The sequence below is a fragment of the Grus americana genome, chromosome Z, assembly GCF_028858705.1.
Source record: "Grus americana isolate bGruAme1 chromosome Z, bGruAme1.mat, whole genome shotgun sequence".
NCBI lineage: Eukaryota > Metazoa > Chordata > Aves > Gruiformes > Gruidae > Grus > Grus americana.
In genome coordinates, this window is record NC_072891.1 from 19,297,039 (window position 1) to 19,309,721 (window position 12,683).

The following is a 12,683-nucleotide window of genomic DNA, read 5'->3' on the forward strand; positions in this document are numbered from 1 at the left end:
CAGGCATGTAGAGCTATAGAGGGGGCTGGTACATGTTGGGAAGCTGTGATACAAACCACCAAGGGAGCCTTTTTTTGTGTTGAGTCAGATGATCCAGGATAATTGGACACTGCTCTGCTGTGTATTGATGGCATGTGATGCTCATAAATAAGGACAAACTTGCAAGTTAAGCACAGCTGAAGCTTTTCATGGTGTCTGGTGGGAATTTCAAAACAGGAGCTCTTTAGTGATATCAAGGAAAGTTGTGAACACCAAAGAAACTCATCAATTAGAAAAGTTTAAGCAGTCCATCACACAAGTAATTAGTCACAACAAAAACATAATTCAGTTTATGGTCTGGTTCCTGTCATGAGATCATCTGTATTTGAACCTTAAATTGAGACCAAATTCTCTGTTATTTTGTAAACGTAATCTCTTAGAAAGGCAGACTGTCCCCTGTCAAGTTCGTCTTCAATGTGCATGCCCTGAACAGCAGCTGATAATATAGTACATTCAGCAAATATAATAGTACCTACTCCATACTGATATTTGGTTTTATATCTATCTCGGGTAAGGAAGATTGAATAGCTGTATATAGCTGTTCAAATGTTTTTTCCTACCCATATGTGTCTTCAGTTTGTGGATGCATCCCACAACAAAGTTAAAATCTGAGTCTCCTGTTGAGGTACTGCTTGGTATCAAGTTGCAGCCACCCTGCTCAGTTGTGTCTCGTGCATAGGACTTGGAATTTTTGAATTTTGTTTTGGAATTTATGTTATGGCATTTTTCTTTTTTAAAATATTTTGCTTCATTCTGTATCATGTCAGTAATGACACCTTAATATGCACTATCCTTACTGATATTTCACATAATCATTGCACTACTAGTTTTAAAAATCATTGCATACCGCTCACTAGTCATCAAGGCTCAGCAGCCTTTCTCCTGAGGTCATGTGTTGCTGCTTCAGACTAATAAGATGTTTTGCTGAAAAGACACATTTCTGCAGCAACTTGTGTTGAAATCAATACATTTGTGAAATTGTCTGATTTTAATGAGTAGGGCAATTTCTGCCAACTTTTTTTTTTTTAATAAAATGCTGTTATGGTTAGGGTGCCAACACCACTGCTAACGTTGAGTTCCTTGCCCAGCTTTTGCTTCCCCTGACTGCATGCCCTACAGTTTCCCTTTTTCCTGCTTGGAGAAGCAGTTCTGGCTTCTGTCTCCTAGGCCTATTAAGTTTGTCAAAGTTTCTTGCTATAGCTCGCTGTAGTTTTTGAAGTTTTGAGTCTTTTGTTCAAAGGATCAAAAGTTTTAGATGGCGATAAGTGTTTTAGGCTGTGCAGAAAAGCATCTATGAGAGTGAAGTTTTCTGGTCTTCGTGTCTTATTCATTGCTTCCTGTAATTGTAGGGAAAAGGGCCAGATGATTTAAGAGGTCCTTTCTACTTTTATTTTCCTATTTCCTATTAGCCATCTTTGTGTTTAAAAAAACACACTGAAGAGCAAATGCATGAAAAGAAAAAAAGAAGAAACCAGAAAATCTAAAACGTGCTCTGACAACAGCTGGGAATTCAGCCCTTTGCCATGAATTCTGATTTTGTTTTCTGCTACATCACACTTTGCCAGTTACTAGCTTTGTCATGGTGTAATTTCCCAGAAATAATTCCTGTTGCACTTTGATCTGCCACTCCTGCAGCCTGTGTGGTATGGCATTGCCACTGAACTTTATTTGACTTCGTGTAGTTCCATTGCTTTGTATACAGTGATGGAGACTGATTAAGGAGCTGAAGAATAAAATCAGTGGCCATATTACATGCTAATCACTATAGTGTTGTGTAAAGACAGTCTACAAAGATACATAAGGAAGTTTTGTAAAAATAAATATTTAACTCATGGCTGGAAAAGACCCTATACATGATACAGTTTATTTGGAAACAAGCATCTTCAAGTATTTTAGTACTCATTTCTTGCATTCTTTCCTGATTCATTCTGTTTCACTCTGCTTCATGTGCATCCTGTTTAATCACAGTAAAAAAATATTTTTGTCGTTAGGATGCTAGCCAGATACCCTCTTGCTTTCTTCACTTCTGATGGTTCAGAAAGATACACATGCATTTTCCCAGAGCAGTGTTGTGTAACTCTGTACTGTAATGGTTTATATTAATTTTCAAAGGCAAGTAGGACTTGCTGATTTCTAGTATAGATTAAGGCTCATATTAAGCTTAAGTAAGACTCAAGATACAAGAGAAATAATGAGTTATTTCCTAGGACCTTTAAGGTTGGAAATTAAAAGTAGAGGCCTAGGCTTGGCAGAAGTTGGTTAATAACTTTTTTCTCAGGAGCGTATTGATGACAGATTAGTTAAGTCAGATAAGGGAAGGGGTTTAATAGCTCTGTTCATTTCTGAAAATCACTGTAATAGTTCTAAGTGTTAAGTTCTGTGTACAGAGTGGCATTTTTTGGCCTACGACATAGTTACGATTGAGATTCATGGACCCTATAAATCTACAGCAAAGGGGAAGTTAGTATAATAATTTCCAGTAAAGTATGAGATGTGCAAGCTGAATGAAAGACAAAATTAAGTTTGCTTTGGGCACAGCTGGCATAGATTTAGATTTGGGTTTAAAATTAGAAGAGTTTGTCTTGTTTGACTTATGTTTTTCTGTTTGTACTACGCAACAGCTACAAGGTTAGTTTTAGGGCTAGAAAAAGTAAAATACAGTTGTGAATATTAAGTTCTAGAAGTGGATGGGTACAAAGAGTGATGGTTCCTTGGTATAAATACATGTCTGGGTTGGAATTAATGTTGAGGTTGGGGAAAACAGGAGTTTCAGAGCCCACATTACTGCTGAGCAGCATGAAGCCCATGGAGTGAGCACAAATATGCATGCTGAAAGAGGAGAGGACTGCTGTTTCTGCACTCTGGATGGTGTTTGTCTCTAGTTTATGCCATAGCAAGGTTGACGGCTGGAATTAGGCTTGGATTTGGGGACAGCTAGTGCTCAAGCACGCATCTCCTCCTCTTCCCTCCTCTCATCCTTACTCTGTGAGTGAAACTATGTGCTTTGGCCTTCAGGATAACCGATGGCTGCAGAGCAATGCCAGTGTGATACAGAGATTCACAGCGAGTTTCGCGACCAGAGTAGTGCAGGGGGTATTTCCAAGATCAGTTAGGGTCATTCTTTGAACAGCAGCCGTCCTCCTGCAGGGACTCTGAAATACATTTGCCTTCTGGGAAACTTAGAAGAAACATGCAAATATTTATAAATGTACACAGTGCAATGTTCAGCTTGACAGTTAATGCTGAAAAGCTGTTCCAGTTTCAGATATTACACATGCAGTGCTGCCATCCTTTTTAAAATTGTTTTCTGTTTCCATGAAAACTGTTAGCCCTTTCTTTCTCCCATCAGCCCAGTCAGCATTTTATAACTGTAAATAAATCTGTAGTACCTAACAAGGGAGGAGACTGTAATACCATGTCTTCCTCCTGTCAGTCACTGTTGACTGGCTCTAGCCCCCTGTATCACTGCAAGTGTTGGCAGCTTATATTATCTATTGGCGCATGACCAATGGAGTAGTTTCTGATGAGCTCTGGTTATTTGGTCCTGAGCTATGGTGGTTCTGGTTTCCACTGTGCAGAAAAGGCTGTATTCCTCAGGAAATACCAAAAAGATCAGAGGCCTCTTTACAGCAGCTGTAACATACACTGTTTTTAGAGAGAGAGGTATTTATATGAACCTGAATTGTAGGTTTAGAGATGCTAAAAGTACACAAAATCCTGTTCCTGCTGCCTGTGTAATCATTGTTTTTCAACAAGGTAATTGAGAAGGAGGTAGGTATTTTTAAAATATTCCTATACACAGAAAATAGAATCTGAGATTACCCCCAACTGAACAGGCAAAATAGAATAACGTTATTTGTGCTCTTAAGTTTTTGTTTAATTGAGATGAAATAAACTAAAAAAAAATGCAATTAGCATGATTTTCTTTGAGAAAGCTAAAAAGGACTCAAACTCTTGCTTCTGCATCTAAAACTATGTATTTTTTATCAAAGCCATTTTATTCAAACTAGTTGTAACACTGCAGCAGTAAAATCAGATGATGCCTTTAAAGTTAATATGATATATAGCAATTGCTTTGAAACACAGTAATTTTACAAAATGAATTCTTTTTATAGTGCAAAATATTTGCATTAGCTACCTATAAAATTTTAGACGATGACAATTTTCCTTTTAGCAAGCTATTGACCAACTAAAAAAGATGGTTTCTTATGAAACTCCATATTCTGTCTGGGGTCCCATTGCTTGTCATTTTACTGTCCCATAATTTCATTAATTACTACCATAGACTGTTCTGTATGAAAGGAAAGTCATATTACAGCTGGAGCGAATACCTGCAATCCCTGCTTTCTAATAATCCGTTTCATTTTTTCATATCCCTCGAGATCATCTTCCTATAGTCATGTTTTGCCTTGCCCTTATTTTGCTGCGTGTTAAACTGTATAAAGAATTGCCCTCTTCCAGCACTACATGGCCCTGTACTGTCTGGTGGCTTCACTCTTGCAGAGAGTTGTTCTGAAAAACAGATGTTCTTAAACAGTATTCCCAGGAGGTGAATTAAGCAGATTTGTGAAGGCTTTCAGAGAGATAAAAATTAAAGGGGTCTTGAGCATATATTGGAGGGAAAACTCATGGCAGATGAAGGAATGAGTCAGAGAAAGTGAATCACTTTGTATTGCAAGCACAAATTATCTTAACTTTCTTGTTCCGGATTAAGTACTTCACGTAGCAAACTGTTATCACCTGCAGTATTTTCTTTCTGACTCAGTGTTGTGAAGGTGTGGTGGTGTTCAAGCTCAGACATAAGCATTTGACTGTTGCTGAGCAGATCCTGTAGGAAATGCTTCTTCTCAGTTAAAAGAATAACTTAAAAGGAATCAGTTAACTGTTACCTGACAGGACAATAATTTTTTTGTCTCTCAATCCCCAATGTATATATTTCTAAATTCGTATGCATCTGTATATATTAATATCTTTGCTGCATTTCTTCTGATACTACGATGTAATGTCACAGAAACAACAGTATACATACTCAGGCCTATACAGCCTAATCCCCGGAGGCTTCTCCACCAAAGTTGCCCCTAGTGAATCCAGTGTATGAACATGCAAGTAGAGCTGCTGAACAGCTCTGGAGAAAACTCCTGGGTGCCTTAGGTGCTGTATCTGCTAACAGCCTCTTTACCTGTTCCCTACTATGTGCTAGCCAATAATGCTGCTGGGCTTTTCCAGTATCATTAAAGACCTACTGAATTTCCTGTTACTTTAGGTTGTTGGTTGGCTCACCCTGGAGTGGCTATCTGTCTAACAGAACTGGAGATATCTACGCATGTCCTGTTGGTACGATCAAAACTGCATGTAAAAAATTGAATTTAGAAGGTAAGTTGTCATGAATAATGTGTCACTACAGTTGTTCAGTTCTTCCTTGTTTTTGTACCAGGCCAATCTATTTTACTAAATACTTTCTTAGCCCTCTGCATAATCTCAGTCTCGAGTGTGTCTGTGTGAGAAAGTGTGTGAGAGAGAGAAAGAGTGTGTGTGTGTCTGTGCCTCTGTGTGTGTCTATGCGCGTTGCAAGGACTCGGTGCCAGCTACTGGTGAGACCTGTGTGAGTGAAAATTGGTGCCTGCCCCTGGAGTGGGGCCGAGGTGTGGGCGCCCTGGCCTGTGGTGTAGCTGCTGGAGCCACGGGGGTCTCGGCATCAGCTGCTGGAGCCGCTGGGGCCTGTAACCTTCAGCCATGGGGCAGTGACGTGGTTTAGCCCCAGCCGGCAGCTGGGTGCCACGCGCCGCTCGCTCGCCCCTCCCCCGGCGGGCTGGTAAGGAGAACGGAAAAACAATGGCAAAGCCTCGAGGGTTGGGATAAGGGCAGTTTACTGGGACAGCAAGGGAGAGGGAAACAATCAACAATAGTACTGATAACAGAGAAAAGTTTACCGATCCGATGACCGACCAACCGGACACTCAACCAAACCCGCCCCTGCCCGACTAGCTGCCTTTTATGGTGAGCATGATGTCACATGGTATGGAATAGCCCCCGGCCAGCTTGGCTCACCTGTCCTAGCTCCTTGTGAAATTAACTCTAGCCTTGCCAGAACCAGGACATTATCCACCCCTTATTCCATACCATCTACATCATGCCCAGGTTATTTCACAGATCTCATTCCCTTACTCTATGGGCTATCACTCTAAAATGTCTGTCGAGTTCATTTAGTCCATGGCTTTGGGTTCCATCTGCCATTACAGTCTCTCAGAGCAGAAGCAATGGTGCATGCTACTGGATTGTTGCATGCTGCATCCGGAGGTTTTTTTCATGGCCGGTGTATCTGTTATGGTCCATGCTCGCAGTCTGGATGTCAAAGATGTGATTTTTAATGAAGTTCCTGGGCACCAGTTGAAGTCAGTTCTAGTTCCATCATCATGGCATTTTGTTCAGTTTCAAAGTCCATCCTTCATTAGTTTTGGGTGATTCTTATGGTCATACCATTGATACAGTATATAGCTATTAATATCATGCAATTTAATTTATTGGCTATTTTCACCCAAAATCAAATCCCCTTGGGGTACACGCCGGACTTCCCCATCCTTTCTTATCACCCACCAAGTGCACCCTGGTCCCTGAGCAAACGCGATCCCGCAGATGGGCTTGCCTTTGCCTGAAGCAGGGATAACCCAAACTGTTTTACCCAACATATTTTTCATGCGCACTACAGGAACTTTATCCCCTTCTACTGGGCGTGGACATTTTGATTGAGCAGGGCCAGCTCGATTGACAGATCCCCTAGTGTTAACTAACCAGGTGGCCTTTGCTAAATGTGTGTCCCAGTGTTTGAGGGTCCCACCACCCATTGCTCTCAGGGTAGTTTTTAGCAGTCCATTGTACCTTTCAGTTTTCCCAGAGGCTGGTGCATGGTAGGGGATGTGATACACCCACTCAATGCCATGCTCTTTGGCCCAGGTGCCTGTGAGGTTGTTCCGAAAATGAGTCCCATTGTCTGACTCATTTCTCTCTGGGGTGCCATGTTGCCACAGGACTTGCTTTTCAAGACCCAGAATAGTGTTCTGGGCAGTGGCATGGGGCACAGGATATGTTTCCAGCCATCCAGTGGTTGCTTCCACCATTGTAAGAACATAACGCTTGCCTTGGCGGGTTTGTGGGAGCGTGATGTAGTCGATTTGCCATGCTTCCCCATATTTATATTTCAACCATCGGCCTCCATACCACAGAGGCTTTACCTGCTTGGCTTGCTTGATGGCGGCGCATGTTTCACATTGATGGATGACCTGTGAGATGATGTCCATGCTCAAGTCCACCCCTCGATCATGGGCCCATCTATATGTCACATCTCTTCCATGATGGCCTGAGGTGTCATGGGCCCACCGAGCTATGAACAATTCACCCTTACGCTGCCAGTCCAAATCCACCTGAGCCACTTCAATCTTGGCAGCCTGATCCACCTGCTGGTTGTTCTGATGTTCCTCAGTGGCCCGACTCTTGGGTACGTGGGCATCTACATGACGTACCTTTACAACTAGCTTCTCTAGCCGGGCAGCAATATCTTGCCACAATGGGGCAGCCCAGATGGGTTTGCCTCTGCGTTGCCAGTTGCTCCGCTTCCACTGCTGTAACCACCCCCACAGGGCATTGGCCACCATCCATGAGTCAGTATAGAGGTACAGTGTTGGCCACTTTTCTCTTTCAGCAGTATCTAAAGCCAGCTGGATGGCTTTCACCTCTGCAAACTGGCTCGATTCACCTTGTCCTTCAGCAGCTTCTGCAACTCACCGTGTAGGACTCCATACAGCGGCCTTCCACCTTCGATGTTTTCCCACGATGCAACAGGACCCATCAGTGAACAGGGCATATGGTTTCTCATCTTCTGTTAGTTTATTATACGGTGGGGCTTCTTCAGCACGTGTCACCTCCTTCTCTGGCGACATTCTGAAATCTTTCCCTTCTGGCCAGTCTGTGATCACTTCCAGAATTCCTGGATGATTGGGGCTTCCTATTTGAGCCTGCTGTGTAATCAGTGCAACCCACTTACTCCATGTAGCATCGGTTGCATGATGTGTAGAAGGAGCCCTCTCTTTGAACATCCAGCCCAGCACTGGCAGTCGGGGTGCCAAGAGGAGCTGTGCTTCAGTACCAATCACCTCTGAAGCAGCTCGAACCCCTTCATAGGCTGCCAATATCTCCTTTTCCGTTGGAGTGTAGCGGGCCTCGGATCCTCTGTATCCCCGACTCCAAAACCCCAGAGGTTGACCTCGAGTCTCCCCTGGTGCTTTCTCCCAGAGACTCCAGGTAGGGCCATTCTCCCCGGCTGTGGTGTACAGCACATTTCTTACATCTGGTCCTGCCTGGACTGGCCCAAGAGCTACGGCATGAACTATTTCCTGTTTAATTTGTTCAAAAGCTTGTCGTTGCTCAGGGCCCCATTTGAAATCATTCTTCTTCCGGGTTACGTGGTAGAGAGGGTTTACTATCAGACTGTAATTCGGAATGTGCGTTCTCCAGAAACCGACAACACCTAAGAAGGCCTGTGTCTCCTTTTTGTTGGTTGGTGGAGACATGGCTGCTATTTTGTTGATAATATCCATTGGGATCTGACGCCGCCCATCATGCCACCTTATTCCTAAAAATTGGATTTCCTGCGCAGGCCCCTTCACCTTCCTTCATTTTATGGCCAAGCCAGCCTGCAGCAGGATTTGGATTATTTTCTTCCCTTTCTCAGAAACTTCCTCTGCTGAGTTGCCCCATACAATGATGTCATCAATGTATTGCAGGTGCTCTGGGGCTTCACCCTTTTCCAGTGCAGTCTGGATCAGTCCATGGCAAATGGTGGGGCTGTGTTTCCACCCCTGGGGCAGTCGATTCCAGGTGTACAGGACGCCCCTCCAAGTGAAGGCAAACTGTGGCCTGTACTCTGCTGCCAAAGGGATCGAGAAAAATGCATTAGCTATATCAATTGTGGCATATCACTTGGCTGCCTTTGACTCCAGTTCATATTGAAGCTCCAGCATGTCTGGCACGGCAGCACTCATCGGCGGTGTGACTTCATTCAGGCCACGATAGTCTACCGTCAGCCTCCACTCTCCATTGGACTTCCGCACTGGCCATATGGGACTGTTAAAGGGTGAGCGGGTTCTGCTGATCACTCCCTGACCCTCCAGTTGACGAATTAGCTTGTGGATGGGAACCAGGGAGTCTCTGTTGGTGCGGTATTGCCGCCGGTGCACAGTTGTGGTAGCAATCGGCACCTGTTGCTCTTCAACCCTCAGCAACCCTACAACAGAAGGGTCCTCCGAGAGACCGGGCAAACTAGACAATGGTTCAATTTCCTCCGCTTCCAAGGCAGCTATTCCAAAAGCCCACCGGTAGCCTTTTGGATCTTTGAAATACCCTTTCCGGAGGTAATCTATGCCCAGGATGCACGGAGCCTCTGGCCCAGTCACAATGGGGTGCTTTTGCCACTCATTCCCAGTTAGACTTACTTCAGTCTCCAACAGAGTCAACTGTTGGGATCCCCCCATCACACCAGAAATAGATATCGGTTCCACCCCTTCATAGTTTGGTGGCATTAGGGTACACTGTGCACCAGTGTCCACTAGGGCTTTGTACTCTTGTGGGTCTGATGTGCCAGGCCATCGGATCCACACAGTCCAATAAACCCTATTGTCCCTTTCCTCCACCTGGCTGGAGGCAGGGCCCCTCTAATCCTGCTCATCATAGTCACTACTCACCTCTTGCAAAAAGGGCTTAGAAGTCCCTTCAAGAGGGTCATAAGTGCGATCGGGCCTTTCACTTGGTCTGGGGGGCTGCCCGGTGGAAACTGGAGCAGCATTCTTTCTGGAAGAGTCCCTTTGTACAGCTGTCTTGCCTTGTAGCTCATGTACGCATGCCCGCAGGGTTGAGGTAGGCTTCCCATCCCATTTCCTCATGTCTTCTCTGTGGTCACGCAGATAAAACCACCGGCTACCTCGTGGTGTGTATGTTCTATATGCCCTCTCTGGAGCAGAAAAACGCTTACTCCTAACAGCTGCAATACGGGTCTGTACAAGTGGGGAGTAAGATATATCCTCTTTGAGTTGCCGGATGTCCTGGGACAGTTTCTCCACAGCTGAGACAAGGGAGGAAGAAAGGCTCTCTTCATATTGCCGGAGTCAGCCAGCCACTTCGTCCACTGTGGGTGCCTCTTCACTTTTCCAGTTGATCACTGCCAGTGAGTTGGCATACGATGATGGTGTGCTTCATACAAATTTTCGCCACATGGGTCGGGTATACTGGACTTCATTGGGGTCTGCGGGCAACTGTGCATTGTCCGGATCATAATAAACCATCTCCCGCACAGCTAATTCCCTCAGATATTGGATACCTCTCTCCATGGTGGGCCACTTGCCTGGCCAACATACGACATCTTCGCTGAAAGGATACCTTTCCCTCACACTTGACAGGAGTCGCCTCCAGAGGCTGAGGGCCTGTGCCTTCTTCCCAATTGCCTTGTCAATGCCCCTTTCCCTAGACAAGGATCCCAGCTGCTTGGCCTCCCTGCCCTCCAGTTCCAGGCTGCTGGCCCCGTTATCCCAGCAGCGGAGCAGCCAGGTAATAATGTGCTCCCCTGGAAGGCGGCTGAAATCTTTCCGCATATCTCGCAGCTCACTCAGGGACAGGGATCGGGTGATCACTTCTGGTTCTCGTGATGGCCCCGGTTCATCATCATCTTTCACTAAGCAAACCGATTTCCTTGTGTATTTCTTTTTGTGTATAGGGGCGACTGATACTCGTATGGGTTGATCTTTTGGCTCGGCTATAGTGCCTGTTGCAGGGGTCTGGGTAGCTGCAGGGCCTATTGCGGGGGTCTGGGTAGCTGCAGGGCCTGTGGGTCCACTCTCTCCCTCTGGGTGGTGCTGTCTGCTCTCAAGCAGTGTTTGATAGATTGTGGCCAGGGCCCAGCACAGTGCAGTAAGTTGTGTCTCCTTAGAATCCCCACAGCATTTTCCTTTCAAATATTCTACCATTTTATCAGGGTCTTGCAGTTGTTCGGGAGTGAAGCTCCAAACCATTGGGGGTGAAAGGTCTCTAGATACCCGCCCATACTCTCCCACATGCCATGCTGCCCTGACCATTCAGCCTTGGGGAAGATCCTTGGGTGGTATTCTTGAAACAATTTTTGCTAACCCTGAACAGGACTTGGAAAGCATGCAGGAGACCTAGCAATAGGAATATACTGGCCTGAACATTCCAAGGGTATTTAAAATTCTCAAAAATTGTTGTAATCAACCAAAAGGGAAAAGGGGAGGTGAAAGAGTGGGAGAAGGTATCCCCCCCCCCCCCCCGTCTTCCCCATAGATTGGGTGCAATTATTAATCAATTCTGAAAGATATTGACCGAGGTACGGGCCTGACAGAAATGCTACATACAAGTACCAGCTCAGACTCATGATGTCTTATCATAAGTCTTATCACACAATACAACAACATGAGAACATAAACCCCTCTCCCAGAGATGATAAACAGCGCCGCAGGGATTACATAGAGTAAACACGGGTTTACAAACCAGAGCCATGTGACCAAACAACATCATTATGACCAGCGACTGTTTCAATAACATTATAAATGCTTATAATAACTTTGTTTTAACACACTTGGGTCACACTTGTCGTTATCACAACCCCTCGAGCCCCATGTTGGGCGCCAAAAAGGACTGACGTGGTTTAGCCCCAGCCGGCAGCTGGGTGCCACGCACCACTCACTCACCCCTCCCCCGGCAGGCTGGGGAGGAGAACAGAAAAACAACGGCAAAGCCTCGAGGGTTGGGATATGGGCAGGTCACTGGGACAGCAAGAGAGAGGGAAACAATAAACAACAGTACTGATAACAGATATTAACAATGGGTGATAACAGAGAACAATTTACCGATCCGATGACCGACCAACTGACCGAACAGACACTCTACCCGTCCCGGAGCCACACCGAACCCGCCCCTGCCCACTAGCCCCCTTTTATGGTGAGCATGATGTCACATGGTATGGAATAGCCCCCGGCCAGCTTGGGTCACCTGTCCTGGCTCCTTGTGAAATTAACTCTAGCCTTGCCAGAACCAGGACAGGCGGGAACGGTGTGTGCCCCAAAACCAGCTGCTGGGGGGACCAGGGCTCCACACCAGTGAGGGTCTCTGCGCTAGCAGCTGGAGTGGGACCACGAGTCACAGCCCGGGGGCCTGGTGCTGGCTGCTGAGGGGACGAGTATCTGTGTCTTCCCCAAAGCAGGTGCACGCACGTGTGTGTGTGTGTGTGTGCGCGCGTTCACTAGCAAACTTTCAGCTGGACCAGCCAGCTTAGGGGGGCCTTAGGTCCCAGGTATCAGGTGGGTGGGGGAGTCCATGCAGTTATGCCCGTGGAGTGCATGAGAGGTAAGCGTGCGCGTGTTTGCACAAGCTGGAGCTCGACCAGCTGGGGAGTAGGGGAGCCGTGGGTCAGACATAGTGGCTGTGCTGGTGCTTGTGAACCCAGTGTGTCTGTGTGTGTGTCTGCATGTGTATCTGTGTGCACACGCTGCCAGGCTGGGAGGAGCACACTCTGTACGCAGGTGCTGCCGGTGGTGGTCTGCGTGACCAGCCCCTCAGGGCCCTTGTTGCGTGTTTGTGCATGTGTG

At 45.9% G+C, this 12,683-nt stretch overlaps 1 protein-coding gene across 2 annotated transcripts in view; it reads left to right on the forward strand.

Annotated features, from left to right (window-relative positions):
• ITGA2 (integrin subunit alpha 2) overlaps window positions 1–12,683 on the forward strand; it is a 77,138-nt gene that overhangs the window by 22,725 nt on the left and 41,730 nt on the right. For both annotated transcript variants that reach the window (XM_054810214.1, XM_054810213.1), the window contains one exon: window positions 5,303–5,412. In XM_054810214.1, the coding sequence (XP_054666189.1) occupies window positions 5,303–5,412 (110 nt within the window). The remainder of the gene's footprint in view (window positions 1–5,302; window positions 5,413–12,683) is intronic.